Source organism: Sorex fumeus, unplaced genomic scaffold (genome assembly GCF_029834395.1).
Source record: "Sorex fumeus unplaced genomic scaffold, SorFum_2.1 ptg000011l, whole genome shotgun sequence".
In the NCBI taxonomy this organism is placed as follows: domain Eukaryota; kingdom Metazoa; phylum Chordata; class Mammalia; order Eulipotyphla; family Soricidae; genus Sorex; species Sorex fumeus.
Window position 1 is genome coordinate 6,296,706 of NW_026606068.1, and position 21,456 is coordinate 6,318,161.

Below are 21,456 nucleotides of genomic sequence, written 5' to 3' on the forward strand. Positions count from 1 at the left end.
GCCAGGGGTAATTCCTGAGTGCAGAGCCAGGAGGAACCCCTGTGCATTGCCGGGTGTGACCCAAAAAGCAAAAAAAAAAAAAATTAAATTGAAAAAAGAATTTACTAGTGGAATCATCTGAGGCTGAAGTTTCTTTGTGATTAGGATGTTGCCAACAACTTAGCTTTTATACTAACTGTTTTAGGAATATTGGTTATTAGAAGATTTGGTGATGGGTTTTTCAAAGAATTCATTCATTTCATCGAGTTGTTCATCGTAATGGGATAAAGGTTTTCCCAGTGTTTCCTGGTTTTCCTGCTGGTGGTTCCCGGCTCTGTCCTGACTTTCCTCTCCCACAGTTTCTGCCTTTTCCTCCTGATGGGTTTCACTCCTGAGCTGCTGATTCCATTGAGAAAATAAGCCTTTGGTTTCATTGATTTTTTTTTTTTATTGATTTTCTGTTTTCGCTTTTATTGATTCACACTTTGCTGTTTGTTTCTTTTTCTTAGTTTGGATTCATTTTGCTCTTCCACTTCTAATTTCTTAAAGGGAAAGGCAAAATTTGGATTCCCCCCTCCCCCCACCCCCCACAGAGGTGTTCGGTGCCATAAATCCAGTAAACCGAGCTGTGTTGGCCTCGGCACGTTTTGATATGTTGCGTTTTCGTTCGGTTCTAGGTAATTCCTGGCTTCTCTTTTTTGTTGCTTCTTTGATCCGAAGGTTATTGATAATTGTGTCGTTCGGTTTCTAAATATGTGGATTCCCCCCTCCTACCCCCCGAGTGTGCCTGTCATTGACGGTTTCTCTGACTCACCGTGGTCAGAGAGAACGTCCTGGTGACGCAGATCCTCTTGAATTGGTCGCCGATAAGAAGGTCTGCACTGGTAATGATTCTCCGACCCTCGGAAACAAGGCCCTTCCGCTGTGTGGGTCCAGTCCCCGGGGCGCTGGGCCTGCCTGGGCACGCACGGCCTCGGCCACTTGGCGGTGGGGAGCGTGGACACGCCCGCTAGCCCTGGGCGTCTCTCCGGCTCACTCTGCAAGCTCGCAGTGGGAAAACACTTAGGGTTCCGTCGTCCTTTGGAATCGACTCCTCGTTGTAGGGAGCAACTTTCAGGGCATCACCCTCTCGGGCCGGTTGGTGCTGGCCCCCAGGTTCAGATCCCGCTGCCCACCGCGTCCTCCCTGGAAGGGGCAGGCTGGCACCTGTGTCCCGGCTGGGCTGGCCCCTCCCCGCGGGTGTGTCTGTCTTGCGGCAGCTGGGCGTCTCCCGTGGCTCCATCGCGTGCTTCACGGTTCCCTGGGGAGAAATGGGAAGGTGGAGCTGGAGACAGAGTTCCTGGGTGCCCGCGCCCGACTGGCACCCCGGCTGCCACCCATCCTGCGGTGACCGAGACAAGGGCTAGCTCCCCGCCCCCTTGCTTCCCTCCTAGAGGGCCAGGCAAAGGTTTGTGCCATCAGAATAAATCCCCCTACCCTGGGGTCTTCCGAGCCCCACCTGTTCCTCCCTCCTGGCCCCCTGCCCCAGAGCTTGGGGCCTCTTCCCCCGCCACAGTCTTGGTCCCACCTCCACCAGGCTCCCCCCCCCCGCCCACCTCCGTTGACCTCCCCTGGGCCTGTCCCCAGCCCTTGGCCAGAGGCTGGTGTTTCTCCTTAGCCACCGTGCATCGGCCTGGAGAGGCTCATGGAGTCCCCGCACTGTGACCCATCTGTCCATCAGCCCCGCCCGTGGGGGGCTGTCAGCGCTGGGATTCATTGGGTCTCAGGCCCTCGCAGGTGACACAGGCCTCAGCCGTCTTTTCCGGGGTGACTGCCTGCCCGGGGCTCCTGCCCATTCCCAGCCTCGGCTCTGTTGTCCTGTCCCGTCCTTCCGCCCCGGAGACCTCTGCCAGCCCCTGGTCCCTGGGGCGTGCCCTGAACGCCGGGCCCCTCCATGTCCACCCCTGCTCTCCCTGTTGTGGACCCTTCTGGGCAGCCTTGCTGGCCTTTGGCGGCCCCCGCCCTGCCTCCATGTGCCGGCCCCGCCTTGATGAGGTTTTCACCCCTGGCTCCTTTCACCCCTACTGTGGGGGCCGCAGGGGGCCCGTTGGCCCTGGTTGCACATGTCACTCTCCCGGCCTCTCTCAGCTTCACCCCCAGGCCTGGGGCCTCGTGCGGCTGATTATGGGGGGCACCGCGCTCCTGTTTCCCTGCTCTCATCGTCCCTCTTGATTCTCGGCATTCAGGTCACTGATCACGCGCATGGCCGGCCTGGCCGTCGGGGGTGTCCCAGGGAGGCTGCGTTTGTCCGGGTCAGTGTCTGGGCTCTCTGCTCGCTGCCGCCCGTCTGTCCATTCTTGACCCTCGCCGCTCCCGCCGGTCACTGTGCCTTCTCGGGAGTGCTGAGGCCGCAGCCTGGACCCCGACGCTCGCTGTCCGCCAGCTGTTCTGTGCCTTGTCCCCGCCCGGGTGAGTCGGGGGCCGTGAGGTCCCTGTGTCCGGAGCAGGGGGCAGGGGTGCAGGTTTCATTGACTCCGTAGAGCCAGACGGCGGACTGGCCTTGTGACGCTCATGAACACGGAGGCAGCTGCTCTCCAGGAATATTTTTTTTTGTTGTTGTTCAGTTCTGTCCACGGCTGTGCTCGATGCCTGTATGTACGCTGTGTGACCTGTCTGGTCACGGCCCCACCTCACGAGTGCATTTCCGGGTGCTTTGGTAAATGGTTGTGTGTTTTTCAGTCTGGATTCCAAAGTTCGCTGCTGGCACGAGAGGAAGCCTCCAGCTTGCGATGTCCCCCCCCCCCGCCCCCGTCCCCTGCCCGTGGCTGGCTGTTCCCCCGTTCCCTGTACGTGGCTGGCGTCTCGCTCCGCCCGGGGCTCCCTTCCCTGCTCCTGCCTCTTTCCGCAAAGGCAGCTGGTTGTCTGAACGCAGACGCTTCTCTCGTTCGCGTTGAGATTTATGTGGCTGTGTGGGGGCGAGCGTGGGTCTGTGTCATCACTGTGTGTCTTGCAGCCACCCTGCCCTCTGCCCCCTGCCCCCTGGCCCCTGCCTCCTGCCCCCTGGACCTGGCCCCTGCCCCCCGGCCTCCATCTCGGCATGTGACTTGCAGGAGCACAGACTCGAGAGTCCCTGAGGACCTTGGTGCTCTGTTGGTTTGGCCTCCAGGGCCCTCTCATAGCCCTCAGCTCATGCAGGCCCTTTTGGGGCGACTCTACCCTGTCCAAAAGGCGTGGGCATTGCTGGACGGGAGCGTGGCCCAGTCCTTCCTGATGGTGTGTTTCTGGAGAATTCTTTACTTCCCCCCGACTTCAGAGTGGCGCGTTTCCCGCTGGGTCTGAATCTGGAGGATGGTGCCCGGTTCCCTCCCTCCCTCCCCGCCTCGCCCCCGACCCGGGGTTCCCTGTCTCGCTCGTACCCTGTTGTGCTCTGGTGAGAAGAGGCCCTGCTGCTTTGTGCTGTCTCCCCGTGTGGCCCGTCACGGCCCCATCCGGCACCAAGCACAGAAATGTCCCCGGCACTCCCTCCGTGTGCCTGCCCTCAGGCTCGCTGACTCCTGGCGCCGGGAGCTGTCAGTCCTTCTTGCCAGCCCGGGAAAACTGTTGGCCGCCGTCCCCCACTGTCCTCTCCGCTTCCCTGTGCAGCCCATGCAGTGACGGGGCTCCCGGTCCCTCCGGGTGCTGCCGTGTCTGTGCCCGGCTCCGTCCACGTTAGCTGCTAATCGCCATGTCTCCGGGTGCTCTTGCCCTTCCTCCTGCCATCCTAGAGCCGGCTCCAAGCCGCACAGGATTCTTCGTCTCAGATGTTGGCATCCTGCGGGTGCCAGTTTGATTTGGGCCTTTTTCGAAGCTTCTGTGTTGTTAGTTTCCAGCTATCTGGGGGCACAGCTTTTTTTTTTTTTTGCATCACATCTAGCGATGCTCAGGAGTTACTCCGGGCTCTGCACTCAGGAATTACTCCTGACGGTGCTTGGGGGACCCTGTGGGATGCCGAGGATTGAACGTAGGTCGGCTGCTTGGAAGGCAAAGACACTCCCCGCTGTGCTATCACTCCAGCCCCTGGGGCGCAGCTGTCAGAGTTTATTGCCATGGGCTGGAGTGATAGCACAGAGGGTAGGGCGTTTGCCTGGCACGCGGCCGACCCGGGTTCGATTCCCAGCATCCCATAGGGTCCCCTGAGCACCGCCAGGAGTAACTCCTGAGTGCAGAGCCAGGAGGAACCCCTGTGCATGGCCAGGTGTGACCCAAAAAGCAAAAAAAAAAAAAAAAAAAAAAAAGTCTATGTAGGGGCTGGAGAGATAGCACAGCGGGTAGGGCGTTTGCCTGGCACCCGGCCGACCCGGGTTCGATTCCCAGCATCCCATATGTTCCCCCGAGCACCGCCAGGAGTAAGTCCTGAGTGCAGAGCCAGGACTAACCCCTGTGCATTGCCAGGTGTGACCCAAAAGGCAAAAAAAAAAAAAAAAGAGTTTATTGCCGTGATTGTTTTTCCCCTTGACCTCGTTTGCTGTTTCTGGCCTCTGTTCTGGGCCTGTTGCGTATGTGCGAATGTACAAGTGTGTGTGTGTATGTGAGTGTGTGTGTCCATGCACATGTGATGTGTGTGGATCTGTGTGTGTGGGTGTGGGCCTATACGTTTGTGAGTGCTTGCATGTGGTGTGGCCAGTAGGTATGCACTGTGTGACTGTATGACTGTGTGTGTTTGTGAATTGTGTGTGTGATGATGTGTGCGTATTGTGAGAGTCTGTGTGTGTGAAAGTGCATGTGTAACCATGTGTGTGTGTGTGTGTGTGTGTGTGTGTATAAGTGTGTGTCATGGTTCTCTGCATGCCTGGTCAGTGGGTACTGGGCACCATCACACTTACCTTGCTGGATGCCAGACACGAACAGTGCTGAGAATTTGGGGCGAAGTTGTGTTTAGGAATAATCATGTCATTTTGGTATTTGCTTTCAAGATTTCTCAGGCAGGACCAGACCATTGCTCTGGCAAGGACAGATTATTCCTGCCTCTGAGAGCATGTCGGGAAGTTGCTTTTCTGCTCTCTGTGGGGGTGGGGCTGGCACTGTTCTCTGGGGAGGGGCGGGCTGGCACTGTTCCTGTCTGTAGGGTACCAGGCTCTGTGCCCGTCACCCAGCCTGGATCCTTTTAGTGCCCGTAGACTGAGGTGGGCCAAGATCTCTGTGCTCATTCCCCCAACCCAGCAAAGTCTCAGCGCCCCCATCTCCTGGACTCCCGGCTCCATCTCAGTGGCTCGCCAGTCACCCCACCCTTGGGTGCTGGCCGGAGGCTGTCAGGCCCCCTTCAGTGGTGTCTCACCTCTCAGGGCCCCACACTTTGCTGCCTTATGACCCCCCCCTCGCACACCGCCCTGGGGTGCGTTTCTCCCTTTCTGCTTGGTTTGGGGTCCTGGTGCCTGGCTGGGCTGTGAACATCTCCCCCCCACCCGCCACCCCCCGCTGATGCAACGTCTCCTGCTCTCTGGCCCTCTCTCTTGCTGCTGCAGGTCCTGTGAATACACAGGACCTCACGGCCAGCCGGGCAGTCGCATCCCCAGTGGGGGCCAGGAGCCCACCCCCACACACCTGTCCCTTTGGGAACGGCCCGCCCAGCCCCTGCTACCCCCCCCCCCAGCTCCCCTCCCCAGGCTTGCAGGGACCCCAGCACCTCCCATGGGGTGAACTGCCCCCAGGGGGACCACGGTCCTGCCCTCCCGTGGAGTGCCGGCCACGGAGTGAGTGAACGAGTGAATGAATGAATCCGTGAAGAGCAAGTGAATGAGTGCGTGCGTGCGTGCGTGCGTGCGTGGACATTGCCAAGTTGGGGAGCATTTTCCGTCCAGGTCAGGCGGACAGCCCCTGCTCTGTCAGCGAGTCTGTGTGCGTGGCCGGTTCAGCTCCTCGGGGTCACTTTGCCCGAAGTCACAGTGTCCGAGAACTGGCTGGGCAGTGAGCGAGGCCACGCTGGTGCGGGGAGGGAGTGTGGGGGTGAGGCGTGGCCCGGCATGCAGCCCACCCGGTTGACCCCTAGCATGGCCTGGGCTCCCCTGAGAGGAGGCGGCAGAAGAACTTTCTCAGGGGCCCAGTGGGGGGAGCTGGGGTGCAAAGGGCAGGCCCGGGGACTTGGGGTGCACACCCCGAGCCTCTGCACCCAGGCTGGAGCCCCGGCTGTGGGGGAAGCGTGCCCCATGCTGAGGGCAGACGGGGGCAGATGTCCAGGCCCCAGGGGGCTCTGTTGGGGTCACACTCATCTCGTCTTGCCCATCCCGAGGGACCTCAGCGGGACCCTGGATCCCGGCTCTGGCATCAGAAACTGTGTCTGGGTGGGGGGTCAGTGCCCAGTCCCCCCAAGGCCATGGCCACGCCTCATCCCCTCCCCCCACCCCCACACACCCCTTTGCTTCTCCGGACACGGCTTTGGTCTTCACCTTTTTATTTCGGTTAATGAGAAACCAGTTGGCAAACAAGCGCGTCCGCCCCTTGGTTCTGCCAGCTTGTCCCTGACACTGAGACCTCGAGGGCGCCGGACTGGGGGATGCCTGGGGCGGGGGCGGCCCATCTGGGGGCAGCCTCGGGCCTGTCTACTCTGATCTCACTGGCCTGGCTTCCCTCTGGGCAGCAGCTCCGGCACCTCGGCAGCAGAGTACGGTCAGCGACCCACCGACGTGGGGGCCAGCCGAGCCTTCTGGGCTGTGGCTGCCCTCACCGCTCCTTGCACCCACATGACCATATTCTCTCCACAAGTTTCTCGTCCCCCCAGCCTCAACCCCTGTCCCCAGGAGCACTCCCACTGCCCACTGTCCACTGGGTCGTTGGCCTTTCTTGGGGTCCCAGTGTTGGAGTGAATGAGCAAGTGACGGGCGCCTCTCTGCAAGGGCAAGGAGAGGGGACATGGGGGGAGGTGGCTCACCGCCAGCGAAGGAGGGCGGGACCCCCGCGTGCTCTCCTGGGAGAGTGTGGAAGGAGGGCGGGACCCCCACGTGCTGTCCTGGGTGTGGGGACAGGTCGACCCGTGCAGGGCCCAGGAATCTCGGCTTTTAGGATGTCGGGGATGGGGGGAGATGCTGTGGGGACAGAGCGGTCACTGCAAATTCCAAAACGATGTTGGCATGACGCTGCCAGCCTGCGGCTTAGGCTATGACACACTCTCTCTCTCTGTCTCTGTCTCTCTATGGTTCTTTTTTTCCTCCTGGTTTATCTTGAGTTGTCTGAAGTGCTTGTCCAAAGACGTTGAGGAAAAGGGCTTCAGGAAAGAATTGCATCCAGTGGGCGCGATGCCAGCAACCTGGGCATCAACTGGCCCCTGGTGTGAGCTCCGGTGGGGGACGAGGGGCCAGCTGGGTGCTGGAGGCCAGAGACCAGGGCCACCTCCACACGCCAATCACGTTTAAATTTTTCTTTCATGATATTCTTGGTGAAGGAAGACCCCCAATTCCAGGAGACTGGGGCCACTGTACTTGGTGAGCCCCTGCCAGGGCTGTGCCCACCACAGCCCCACAGCCTGGAGGCCCCGCCCATCACATGGCCCCACCCCCAGAGGGCTCACCCAGGGCGTGGCCCCGCCCCCATATCCCCGCCCGCCACGTGGTCCCGCCTCCCAAGGCCACGCCCACAGCGTGGCCCCACCCAGTGGTCCTCCACCTGCTGCTCCTTGCATGACCCCGTTAGATGTTCAACCTTGTGGGCACTTTCTCCTGCCTCCAGGCCATATTGCTCCTCACTGCTGGGTGCCCAGGAAGAAAGGCCTGGGGTGTCCCCTGCTGGCCTCTGCAGCCAGAACCTTCTGCGATTCAAGCATCCTATTCAGAGGTGCAGGCAGACCCTCGGTGCAAGGGCACATGTGAGCAGGGCCCCCCGTGCCAGGTAAACTGGTCTGCCCCAAGCCCCGGGTTCGAGCCCGGACTCTGCTCCATACTGAGCCCCCTGACACGAGATCCCCCTTCCCCAACCCAACCAAGGTGGCAGTCCCGAAGCAGGTGAAGGGACTCTCGGCTGGGAGGCACGGGGACCCCTCCCCTGGGGGCTCACCCAGCCCCTGCGTGGGTATTTTCCCGACTTGGAGGCAGCGGCCCCGGCCCTTCTGCAGGGCTGTGCTGGGGGGCTGGAAGGGAGGGCCCGGGCACGGCAGCCAGGACACAGGCGCTCCCTCAGAGCACGCCAGGATTTTAATTTAATTCCCTTTAATCTTTAATGAAAGTTGTAAAAGTAAGTTATTTACCCAAGAGAGCCGAATGGCTTCTCTGGAGCTGTTCTCAACTGGAGGGTAATTACACGTGTACGCCCAGGCACAGCCTTCCTCCCAGGGCTGGGGAGGTGACACGGGCCCCAGTGCTAGGGAGGTGACACGGGCTCTCCCTGTGCTAGGGAGGTGACACGGGCCGCTGTGCTGGGGAGGTGACAGTGCCACCAGGAGTGAGACTGTCTCTGAGATGCCGAGAAGCTGCCTCAGGCCCCTGCAGTGGGGGCGTGGGGGTGGACTCCAGCCTTCAGGGCTGCCCCCTCTGTGTCGGGCACTGCCCAGGGAGGCCAGTGGGGGGGTCGCCTCTGCAGACAGGCAGGGGTCCTTGGCCGCCTCGGGCCTCTGAGTCCACAGACCCTGCCCCCCAGCAGGGGGTCTCCTGAGGAGGACAGCACAGACCCCCTTTTGCTGCCCTGAGTGATCCCAGATGTGGCAGTCCCAAGCAGGGCCCAGTGTAAAGGTCAGGACGTCGGGGGGGCTGGCTCAGACCTGCCCTCTGCCGCTTGCTCCCACCCACCCACTCCGTGCCCCCCTCCCGTGTCCCCAGACCCTGTCTCACCTCTGCCCTTGGTTCCTCACGTCTGAACAGTCCCTCGGACTCGCCTGCCACCCTCCCACACGTCCGGGGCTGTGACCCTGCAGCAGCCACCCCTGGGGCCCCCACACCCCAGTGACCCGGGGCCAGCCCTGGGCCAGCTCTCTCCCACCATAGCCTGCGCCCTGGAGTTCCTGCCACCCACCTGGCCGGGAGCCGGTGGGGTGGAGGGCATGTGGGGGTCTGCCATGCTTTTGTTGGGAACATCCCGAGACAGTGGTCAGGGGGCTGGGGAGCCACGTGGCAATACTTGGTCAGCCGGCCACACGGGGCAGTGCGAGGCCAGCAGGTCACACCTGGGGGTCTCGGCTGAATGGATGGACATGGGTGATCGAGTAGGTGGATGGGCACGATGACGGGACAGATGGACAGGCAGGGGGTGGTGGGTGGAGGCTATGGTGGATGAGGGTGGAACGGAGCAATGGGGAGACAGGCATGCTGAGAGGGTGGACAGGTGGGTGCCTGGTGGATGGGTGGAAGGATGATTTATGAATAGGCGGATGGATTAACAGACACACCGTCAGACTGACAGCTGCTAGGTGCACAGAAGGCGGGACGGAGGAATGGGCTGCTAGTGTGGATGGCCGGTTGGCCACAGGGGCCGGAGAAGTGGGGGAGGGCGGAGTAGGGTCAGACGGGTGGGCTGGAGGAGGCCGTGGCTGGGCCAGTGGACCAGGAGACGCGGGGGTGGGTGCCGGGTGGCCCGTGGCAGCAGTGACTGCATGACCGTCCTGCGCGCGTGTCCCACAGACGTGCTAGTGGATGGGAAGCCGTGTGACTGCGAGGCGGCGGCCTGCCGGGTGGGCGACCCCGTGTGCCTGGAGGTGCGGCTGACCAACCAGAGCCCGCGCTGCGTGGGGCCCTTCGCGCTGAGCGTGGTGCCCTTCCAGGACCACCAGAACGGCGTGCACAACTACGACCTGCGTCACGCCGTCTCCTTTGTGGGCTCCAGCACCTTCTACCTGGACGAGGTGCGTGTCCGCATGGGCGGGACCCGGGGGGCGGGAGGCTGGGGAAGGGTCTGTGTGACCCTGCCCGTTCTCACCCGCGGCCCTGCCCGAGGCCCAGAGGAGCTGGGAGGCTCCTGGAAGCCGGGCCTGGGGGTGCGGGGGTGGGGTTGGTGAGGGGGGTTGATCCCTCGGCAGGACTGACCCTGGTCTCCCTTTGCAGGTGCAGCCCGCCGGCCAGTCGGTCTGCCTGGGGGCTCTTCTCTTCCTCTACACGGGCGACTTCTTCCTGCACATCCGCTTCCACGAGGGTGGTGCGAGCCAGGAGCTGCCACCCGCCTGGTTCTGCCTGCCCCGCGTGCACGTGCGCGCCCTGGACGTCCATGCCTGAGCCGCGCCGCCCTCCTGGCTCCACCCCTGTGGGCAGCGGTCACCCCGAGGCCGGCCTGGGCTTTTGTTCCTGCCTCCGCAGCCGCTGCCGCCATCCAGGCTGGTTCTCAACGGCCAGTGGGAGCCTCGGCCTTTGCCTCTGGGCCCTGGTCAGCTCTGGGCCAGCTCCGGCCTTCCTGCTGGCCCATCCCTGGAACTCAGTGCTGTGACCAGCACGTCGCAACTCATGACAGTTTTGCAATAAAGCGCCTGGTTCCTCCTCCCAGACCCCCGTGTCCATGTGTCTGTGTGTCTGTCTCCTTCCTGCCATGGCCAGGAGGGGGTGAGTGGCAGGTGCCCCGCTGGCTGTGGGTCTGGCCTGAGTCCTCGGGCACTGCCCTGTTGCATGTCTCAATTCTGCATGGCTGGGGACAGGAGTGTGGGGGGCCCAGGATGGGTCAGCCAGAGACGAGGCAGGAGTGGACAGTGAGGGGAGGCCCCACCGAGGCAGGGCGTGGGCCCCTTATAGCCCGAGTCCCCACACTTGCAGGGACAGGGAGGGACACAGGCCTTTACTGAAGTCTGTCACCAGTCCCTTCCTACCGTCGCCTCCCGACAACTTTCCCACCCCCAACTAAGTGTGTCTCCAGCACGTGCTGTCAGGGGTGACAGGCCCGTGGAAGGGACTTGGACACAGTGGGGGTCTGCAGGGGGCAGAGTGGGGTCTGTTTACAAGGGGCCGAGTTGGGGTTCAGGCCTGTGGAGGGCAGAGCCCAGGCCAACTGACCCCCATCCCCCACCATCCACAGGAGCCCCTGGATGCTGCCCCTTGACCCCAGACCCCACCCCCAGGTGGCAGAGCGAGCAGGGCCTCCCGGGAAGGTGGGGAGCCTGTGCCTTGGGGTGAGAGGCTGCGGGCTCTGGCGCCCCCTAAGAAGAACAAGCCACCCGCAGGCGCCAGCACAGAAGTCCTGACAGGAGGAGATGGGGGCTGGACGGAGGGCAAGGCCAGTGGCACAAGACCCTCCATGACACCAGGGGGAACCCCAGGGGAGCGAGGAGCAAGCATCTGTGGGACACGCCCAGCCTGTGCCGGCCTTCACCACAAGGTGCGTGTGAGCGGGACCGAGAGGGACCGTCCCCAGCCGCGACCGCCTCTGGTGGAAGGAGGGCGGCTGGGGAGAGAGTGGCAGAGAGGGCTGATGGGGAGAGGAGACCCCTTGGCAGAGCCGGTGCAACTGGTGGGCGGGGGTGGGCTCCAGGGGGTTGAGGCAGGGCGTGGGCCCAGGCTGAGAGGGGTGAAGGCCTTCGAGCCAAGAGCGCCGAGACCCAGGGCTGCGCGGAACAATTCAGGGTACGAGTGTGGGCGCCTGTTTCTTGGACATTGTTTTGTTTCCACGTGAAACAAAAGAACAGGAGCTCCAGGGAAGATGCAGATGTCACAGATGTGGGTGAGTGCCTTGTAGAGAGGGAGTCGGGAGGAACGCGGGGCAGGGATACTGCCCCGAAAAGGCGTTGGGAGTGTCCCCCTGGCCTTGAGCGGAGAGGGCCCGATGTCCTGCCTCAGTCAACGAGCAGGTCATGTGCGGGCTTTGGGCTGGGCCCTTGTGCAGCGGGGTCTCACCGAGTGGACGTGGCGGAGGCTGAGATGGGTGCGTGTCCTGCTTCTCCCAGTTCCCCGTGGTGTTCGCCCCCCAGCGGGCAGCTGGTGCCCCGGAAGCTGCCTTCCTTCGTGGCCAGGAGCAGATCACGGCCTTGGCCACTGCTGACGTTCGTTCCCTTTGGGCTGGACAGGCCCGAACTAGCCCATAATCGTCCAGCTGTCACTGTGTCATTTGCAGTCCGCTGCCGAATGAGGACTCAGCGAAGGCGGCCAAGCTCAGGCCTGGCCCGGGGTGTGTCCATGTGGCGCCCAGACACAACTTAGAAGGAGCTTTCATCAGAACCAGCCAGGCCAGGCCTTCCTCCATGGACACTGAGCGCCGTCTCTGGAATCCACGACACCCCCCCCCCCCCGCAGATAGACCCCACCCTGAGTCTTTCCTTGGTGCCCCCAAGCCCGGCCGCTCTCCAGGGGCAGTATAGGGCACCTTCGGACCCGCGTGGGCCCTGGCATGCAGACCCCGAGGTGGATCTTCCCAACACATGCGCCCACCCGGCTGGGTCTGACCGTGAGGGTGGGGGGTGCGGCCTCTGTCTTCGTGTGGGCAGAAAGAACCAGACATGGGCAGTGGCTGGGGGTGTCCTCCTTTACTCCCTGATGACCAGTGCGGAAAGCCGACAAGAGGAAGGGTGTGTGCAGGGAAGTGGACCCATGTCCAGAGAATCCAGGGAGATCACCGGCCCCATGAGGCCCAGGTTCTGTGGTGGAGTCTTGTCAGTCACAGCGGGTGCACCAGCCTCTCCAACCCCACAAACCCACAGACGCAAAGGGCTCTCGGGTCTCTCTGTGGAGGGCCCGACAGCAACCCCCTCCCCACTAACTGGGGGCCCTCCCGCAGCCTGACCCCACTGACTCAGAGAGTGGAACTCAACCTCCATGTCTCAGTGTCTGATCCAATGCAAAGCAAGCTGCCCGCGGCCCCATTGGCCCTCGAACTGCAAGGCATTGGGTAAGTGGAAAGTACACACAGAATACGGAGCCCACCCCCCTCCCTGTGCCAGCCAGCACGCTGAAGCCCACGTCCTGCGTCGGCACACCTGCATCTGGGTCCCTGACCATCTGTCCAAAGAACATGGTCCATCAGGGCTGCGAAGGACAGTTGCTTCTGGGTCACCGCCACGCACCCAAGGGCAGCCGACACTGGATGGATGGGATGTAGCCCATGGAGATCAGGGCGCTGACTGGCAGGCGGGGTGGGCGGCGTCAGGGACCATGAATGGGGTCGCCTGTCCCATCCTGGAAGGCAGCCCTGAAGTGGGGCCACCTGGAATGGGGAGGAGAAGGAGGGACACAGCAAGGGCGTGCAGGGAAGGGGAGCTGGGAACGTGGAGGGTAGCACCGGGAGCATGGGTGCGCCTGACTCCGGGGAGAGCAGGAGCTCCGGCTCTGCTGAGCTGGGGTTTGTGGAGCAGGCAGAGAAGGGAGGAGAGCAGGAATCGCGGAGACCATGGCCCAGGACTTCTCGGGCCTGAGTTAAAAAAAAAAACACACACACATTTTTTTTAAGTAGCTCAACAAACCCCAAGTAGCAGAGCATTTATGGGGTGACACCCCATAATGCAGTGCTGGGGACCAGGGACGCTCCAAGCAGCTCAGAGCCAAGGCAATCGATCACCTTCAAAGAAGTATCGACTTTGCAGGCACCCGGCTGTCATCAGCAAAAACAAAGTCCCCGAGAGCAAAGGACTGATCTCCAAGCACTTGCCGAGGGACCCAGACTTTGCAACACAAGAATCACCCTCCACAAGATGCAAAGAGCATTTTCTGTCACCCAGGCAGGGGGTGAGAAACAGAAAACCCAGGCAGAAAGACGCTGGTGCAAAAAGGAAAGCCAGAGTTGCAGGAACAAATAAGGAATATGGTGGCGCCAAGGGACATTGAGCATTGAGTAATGTTCGTCATGAGTCACGAGTTTGGACCTCCCAGCGAGTAACGCAAACATTGGCAAGGGAGAGTGGAATCACATTGTTTAAGGCGCTTTAATTTCACTTTCAGAGGATCAGGAGGAGGTAAAGATATTTATTAGTTTATTATACCAGCTTTCATGCTTTACGGACGTTTCCATTTCTGGGGAAACCACTAGAAGTGAGACATAGCATGAAACACGTCTGTGTCTCTTCAAGATTCCAGGAGATAAAACCAGGAAAACTGTCATTTGGTTAAAATGATTACAAGAAGTTAAAGAAAAAGGACCAAAGAAATGAATGGAAGTAACAACGAGTACAGTCACGACCGCAATGACACTGTCCTCGATGCAGCGGAGAAAAAGGAGACACAGTTCAGATTGGTTCGTTTGTTTATTCTTGGACCAGGACATGTTATAAAAATAAGGTGAGTTATTACAGTAGAACTTAAAAGATGGTCACGATAAAAGACGAGATTAAAATCACAAAATCAGAGGGCTGGTGAGATAGGACAGTGGATGAGGTGTTTGCCTGGTACATGACTGACCTGGGTACAATCCCCGACACCCCATAGGGTCCCCCAGGCCCTCCAGGAGTGACCCCTGAGTGCAGAGCCAGGATAAGCTCCGTGTGTAGACACACAATAAATAATAAAATGAAACCACAAAATCAGGTTTATGATGTTTACAAGAAACACTAAAACATAGAGATCCTGAGATCCATCTGTGTTTTAGAGGTCAGTAAAATGGCAGGAAAAGATGTACTAGAAAAATTCGGATGAAAGAAAAGGCCACGTTCTTCTAGGAATAAAGCTAAGAATTTCATGACCGTAACATAACAACCCACCAGGAGGCCATGATCAACACTCGAAGGTGAGCGGCCATCACTGATGTCACCGTCAGCTGACTTAGAAATGTCAGGAGCCAGAGAGAGGGAGGAAAAGGAGAACATGGGAAGGAGAACATTTTCAACCAATTTTTTTTTTAATTTCATTTTCAAAGAGTTGCTCACAGTAATTGATAACATTCACAAATGCCAATCCCACCACCATGACACCTTCCCAGCACCATTATTTCGAGTTTTCCCACCACCACCCAAGCCTGCCCCAAAGGCTGATGCTAAGTAACTTATTTTGTGTTGCTTGTTATGAATAATTGACTAAAGCTGATCAAAAAGGTTCCCTTAGAGGAAAGTGTGTGAAAATTGTTGTATCTCATTTTGGAGCCACTAAGCCCCTGTATTAGAGATCATGAACATGTTGTTAGAGTTTGAGTCTTGTGTGCTAATATATATTTATTTACATACAAATAATTCTTTAAATCAAGATTGACAACCAAATTTTTTTTTTATTGCCAGCAAGGTTGGCTTTCAGTCTTAAAAGGAGAGTGATTGGGGCTGGAGCAATAGCACAGCGGGTAGGGCGTTTGTCTTGCACGCGGCCAACCCGGGTTCGATTCCCAGCATCCCATATGGTTCCCTGAGCACCTCCAGGAGTAATTCCTGAGCGCAGAGTCAGGAGTAATCTCTGTACATCGCTGGGTGTGACCCAAAAAGAAAAAAAAAGGAGAGTGATTATCCACATAAACAACAGCTAATGGAACATAGAGTCTCCTGCCCCTGCGCCTGGCTGTCCTTACCGGGGTCCCTTGGAGGGGAATGGGTTGAGTTTCCCTCCCTGCCCCGACCAGGGCTCTGGCAGCCGAAGACCTCCAGAACCAGCCACCACCATGCTGAGACCACTCTTCACACGCACGAAGGTACCGGCAGAGGAACAAAGGCACGCGGGTCCTGGGGCTGAGATCTCCAAGCCAGCTCGGATCGGGGCTGAGCATTCTCCACCCAGATCCTCCAAATTCCAGTAGGCAGGGGTCACACCCACCAACTGGCCCCCTGGCGCCGTGTAATCCCATCAACGGCCAAGACTCAGAGACTATAAAACCCAGCTCCCGGAAGTGCACGGCCGCATTTGTGGCCATGCGACATCTTATTATCTCATTCCTACTTTGGACAAACTGGCAGGCTACCGAATGTATCCTGCCCACATGGCAGAGTCTGGCAAACTCCCCGTGGCGTCCCCAATATGCCAAATACCAGTAACAATGATGGGTCTCATTCTCCTAACCCTGAAAGAGCCTTGAATATAGCACTTTTTAAAAAATCTCAGGGCTAGGACGAAGGAGACATTACTGGGGCCTGCTCGAGGCAATCGACGAACAACAGGATGGTCGTGATCGTGATTGTGAATGGGACATATCACCACTCACAGCCTTGTGAGACATGCTAAAGGGACTTCTCTAAATGGAAAACGAATGGCACCACCACCAACAGAACACAAGAAAAACACTCCTCATAACAGGGTCCTGGCTAGTAAAAGCTCACGTGTAAAGCAAGCATGGAGATTAAGAGATGAAAACCAGGGCTGGAGAAGCAAGCCGAGAAAGACAGGGAAGATGCATCTGTGGAAGGAGATGCCAAGAGGGGCCACAGGGCTCTGAGAGTAGCCTGTGGTAAATTCAGAAGGAAAATGAGGAGTCTGCACCCACCAGAGGGACCAACAAGCAACGCAGCAAAAGGACACCAAAAGCAGTGCAGTACACGCGTGCATTTCAGACCAGAGGTGGGGCGGGGGCCTGGGCTTGCCTGGCATGCGGCAGACCCTGGTTTGGTCCTGGCACTGCATGGTGCCACAGCACTATCAGAAATGACCCCAAGCAACTTCAGGCCACAACCGACCTTCCCTATGATGCCTATCTATAGTCACCTTAAATGTCACGGTCACGGTCCTCCCGATGTCATTGATTTTGCTCGAGTGGGCCCAGTAACGTCTCCATCATGAGACTTGTTACTGTGTTTGGCATATCGAATACGTCACGGGTAGCTTGCCAGGCTCTGCCGTGCGGGTGAGATACTCTCGGTAGCTTGCCGGGCTCTCCGAGAGGGGCAGAGGAATCGAACTCGGGTAGGCCATGTTGGCCGCTTGTAAGGCAAACGCCCTACTGCTGTGCTATCGCTCTAGCCCTAACGTAAATGTAAACAAATTAAATTTTTAAAAGATGGGGCGATTGGAGGGATGCGGCAATGAGACCCTGCTTTCCCTCACGTACAGGAGAGTCACATCAGGTATTGTCACACATCTCCTGTATTGTTACTTATGCATACAATAACCATGAAGGAGTGCGAAAATATTTCATGCAATAGAAAATGCCGCCCCCCACCCAACCCACCCACCCCACGCCCAAGTGTAGTTCAGCTCTTCTTCTTTTTTTTCTTTTTCTTTTTGGGTCACACCTGGCGATGCACAGGGGTTACTCCTGGCTCTGCACTCAGGAGTTACTTCTGGCGGTGCTCAGGGGAACCATATGGGATGCTGGGAATCGAACCCAGGTCGGTCACATGCAAGGCAAACGCCCTACCTGCTGTACGATCACTCCAGTCCCAGTTGAGCTCTTCCTGTCTCAGACATAAGACAGTCTAAAGCAAAGGAAGCAATGAAGCATCAGGAGGGGCGGTACAAAATGATGCAAGGTGGGCCCGTGAAGAAGATGTAATGACCACTAAGGCCCGTGCACCCCACACAGATGCGCCCACAGGTGGGAGACACATATCAGCTGACCCAGAGAGATGCTGATTGCACGATAATAGCATAGGACTTTCACGCCCGATGATCAGGTGGAAAATCAACAAGGAAACATTAGAATCTGTGGACATGATAGAAGAATCAAATAGACTATTCCATTCAAAAGCAGCAAGACACACTCTTCTCAAGATGATCTCAAAGCGTGAAAATGCTAACCTGAGAATTAGGCAAGAAAAAGAAGAAAAATTTATTTCGATTGGAATGGGAACAGCAAAACTACCATTATTTGCCGATGCCATGATATTATATATGGAAAACCCCTAAAGGCCCAATATGCACAAAAATTCGACTTCTGGAAATGATAATAGCAGAGTGACAACATCCCTGTTGTAAGAAAATAGCAGCATTCACAGCAGCATAAAAGAGCGAAAGACCTCAGTTAAAGAACTTACATGAAGTGATAGCACAGTGGGTAGGGCATTTGCCTTACACATGGCCTTGGCATCCCATAGGGACCCCTGAACACTGCCAGGAGTAATTCCTGAGTGCAGAGCCAGGAGTAACCCCTGAGCATCCCTGGTGTGACCCCCCCCAAAAAAAAGCCAAAACAAAACAAACAAAAAAAAAGACCATCCATGAAAGACATGAATGACACGGAAGCACAGAGAAATGAGGAGACATCTGGATCAGAGGAATTTTCGTGGTTAAAATAGCCACTTTTGGTTTTAACTTGGTTTTGGGGCCACAATTGGCCGTGCTAAGAGGTTACTCCTGGATCTGTGCTCAGGAATCACTCCTGGCAGTGTTCAAGGAACCACATGTGATGGGGATTGAACCCAGGAGAGCTGTGAGTAAGGCACCTTACCTGGCATACAATCTCTATGACTAAAAGGGTCATTTTACCATAATTCTTATCATAATTTCAAATGGCCATCTTCACAAAAATAAAACAAGAAGATCAAAAGCTAAGGTGTGTATGGAATTGTAAAAGACCCCAAATAACCAAAGCAATCCTGAGAAAAAAGTGAAAAAATGAAGGTATTACACCCCTCGTTTTTAAACGATACTATCAAATTATACTAATCAAAACAATATGGTAAGGGAATAAAGCACACAGATCAATGAAACAGCATTGTGAGGCCAGAAATTAACCCCTACATGTATAGAAAACGAATTTGTAATGGCAGAGCTGAATGCATACAAAAGGGAAAGGAAAAATCTCTCAAATAAATGGCCCTAGCCACATGTCAAAAGGAGGATCACCATCTTACATCCGACCAAAACGGAGATTCAAAGCGCATCAAACACTTGAATGCAAGACCTGAAACCAGGAAACATGTAGGTGAAATCAGGCAGTGAACCCTGACATCAGCCATAGAATGTCTTTGTGGGTTCTTCTACAGATACTATAAAAGTTAACCAATGGGGTGACACCAAAGTAAACCTTCTGCCGAGCAAAAAGAAGCTACCAGAATGAAAAGCCAGGTTGAACTTACAAGTTGCCTGTCAGACAAGGAGTTCAGATCTGAAATCGGTCAGGCCCTTGCACAGCCTGGCTTGCAGCCAGAAACTGCCTGGCCTACAGACGGACAGAGGATCACAGATGCTTCCCTGAAGCAGACACATGGGCGATGGCTAGTCGGCAACTGCTACTTGCCACCGCTGTCGGGGAAATGGCCAAGGCAAGCACTACAGGGTAGTGTAACTGTGAGGGGGGCTCTCACTAAAGAGACGGGGGGGGGGGGCATGGAGCCTCGGCTCCAGGTGTGCAGAGAAGAGCAGCAGGAGAACTGTCAGGGTGATGGAGCCAGTAGCCAGGACTCAGGCTGACGGTGGGCCACTGGCCAGATACCACACTGTCAGTTTATCTAAGAAGGACGAAAATACTGTTCTGAAGCCCCCACCCCATGTCCTCCGTGTCCCTATTCACGGTGGTCAGAACCTAGCAAGGGCCGCAATGGACTTCCGGAGGTGAGAGGGTCAAGGTGGTCCATGCGGATCAGCTGTCAGAACATCACAAGCTGAATGAATGACACAAGACAACAAACTTCTAGATGCTGAGGACAAAATGGTTGTGAGAGCACAGGAGGCAGGGAGGGGACCTCTCAAGAAGGGGTCAGCTGCATGGAAACCATGGTCCCGGTGGTCAATAAAATGGAGGCAGAGATGCCGGTGGACAGGGCTGCCACCCGCTGGTCACTCAGTGTGATCAATTCCATGATAAAGCCGGCAAGGAAAAATACCCCGAAGGGTGAAATGTTGTCTCTGGTGACAGGAGTAGACTTCCCTGGGGTCTGCTTGGTGAAAGGAGTCATAATAAGGCAGGGATCGTGATCTCCCTGATTGGAAGGTAGAGGAAACACACACACACACCACACCACACCACACCACACCACACCACACCACACACATCCCTTGGGCTCTAAGAGAGAATGGTGGTGACCAGAGGGAGAGGAGGCAGGCAAATGCAGTGGCCAGGGCTGGTTCTTGGGCCATCAGTGTGTCCAGGCCCAACACACAAAGTGGTCGGGGGCGGGGGCGGAGCGATAGTACAGCGGGGAGGGCATTTGCCTTGCATGAGGCTGACCCAGGTTCGATCCCCAGCATCCCATATGGTCCCCCGAACACCGCCAGGAGTAACTCCTGAGTGCAGAGCCAGGAGTAACCCCTGAGCATCGCCGGGTGTGACCCAAAAAGCAAAAAGCAACAAAACAAAACAAAACACAACACAAAGTGGCCAGAGTGATAGTGCAGTGGGGAGGGCACTTGCTTTGCATGCAGCCAACCCAGGTTCAGTCCCCAGTACCCCACACAGTCCCCCAAGCACAGTCAAGAGTGACCCCTGAGCACAGAGTCAGGAGTAGACCCTGAGCACCTACACACCAAGTGCCACATCTGCTCAAATAAATAGCAAATTCACATATATAAAGCAAATCTTTGATACAACAGTAAGGAAATAACCTTCTTTGAGAAAATGAAAGATCAATAAAAATGTTCTTGAAGATATAGAAGATTTGAAAATGGTCACCAGTAAATTCAGTGTGCTGGACTTAGATAAAAAATCTCGGCCCACTGCTGGAGAAATGCATTCCATCAAGCACACATGCTGTGGCCGGCTTTCTGGGGCAGCATGCAGGTGAAGGGTTGCCACCTTACTTGCTATCTTACTAGAAAAAGTCTCCGAGGAAAGGGCGGTTAGATCGGAAAAGGAATCAGAAAAGGGTTGTTATAACGGTCTCAGCTATTCGGGAATTAGTGACCACAGCAGGATAACTCAGTGTTGACAGAAGAAATAACCCTGGAGAAAGAATGATCGACACTGGTCAATAATGAAAGCATATGTGAAGACTTATGGATGTAGATAAATCGGTATTTAGAGAGGTGTTTTATTAACGTAAATGCTCTTATTAAAGAGAGAAAAGTGTGGAAATTGATGAACCAGGCACCACCCAGGAGCGGAGAAAGATGGCAGAGAAGATACAAGAAAATAGAAGGACATAATAAAGATAAGGCTATAAATTAATAAAATAAGAAAGAAACACACAATAGCAAGAAGCCAAAGGTCATTTCTTGCAAAGGCTGATAAAACTGACACAGCTCTGGCCAGATTAAAAATGAAAATAGAAATGGTACAAATAACCACATCACAAACAGAGAGAGGATGTCAGATCCGGGAGACAAGAATGAGAGAGATTTAAGAGGAAATTAGGAAGGACTTCAGACCAATAAACTTGAAACCCTAGATAAAACAAAATTTCTAGAAAAAAATGTAATAAATTAAAATTTATGAAATACTAAATAGGAAGACTAATCCGAAGCTATTCAAGAAGCCAAAGTGACAGCTTAAATCTTTCTGCAGAGCAAATGCTGTGCTCAGATGAGTTTTACCCATGACTTCTACTTCAAGGAGCAAAAATTTTAACAATGCGCAACATATTTTTCTGAATTTAAGAAAAGAGGAAAAACACTCAGTTACTCTTTATGTGGCTATTGCAATCTCCATATCAAATCTGACAAGGATAGTGTAAGAACATTTTCATCCTAAAGCCTGCATCCATTTTTATAGAGACAGAAACATTCTTCCCACCATAGAAACAAATCCTGTACAACCCAGAAAAAGCTTATCCGAAAAACCATGCTCCAGTCAGCGATACAGGGCAGTCTTTACACGGGGAAGAGATTTGTGGATCCACTGCCCAGACACACTGAT

General features: G+C 56.2%; 1 protein-coding gene across 1 annotated transcript in view; it reads left to right on the forward strand.

Moving 5' to 3' along the window:
• TRAPPC9 (trafficking protein particle complex subunit 9) overlaps positions 1–10,390 on the forward strand; it is a 102,932-nt gene extending 92,542 nt beyond the window's left edge. Inside the window, exons 23-24 of the mRNA XM_056110904.1 lie at positions 9,537–9,757; positions 9,957–10,390. Of these exons, the coding sequence (XP_055966879.1) occupies positions 9,537–9,757; positions 9,957–10,124 (389 nt within the window). The 3' untranslated portion in view covers positions 10,125–10,390. The remainder of the gene's footprint in view (positions 1–9,536; positions 9,758–9,956) is intronic.
• The last annotated feature ends 11,066 nt before the right edge of the window (positions 10,391–21,456 follow it).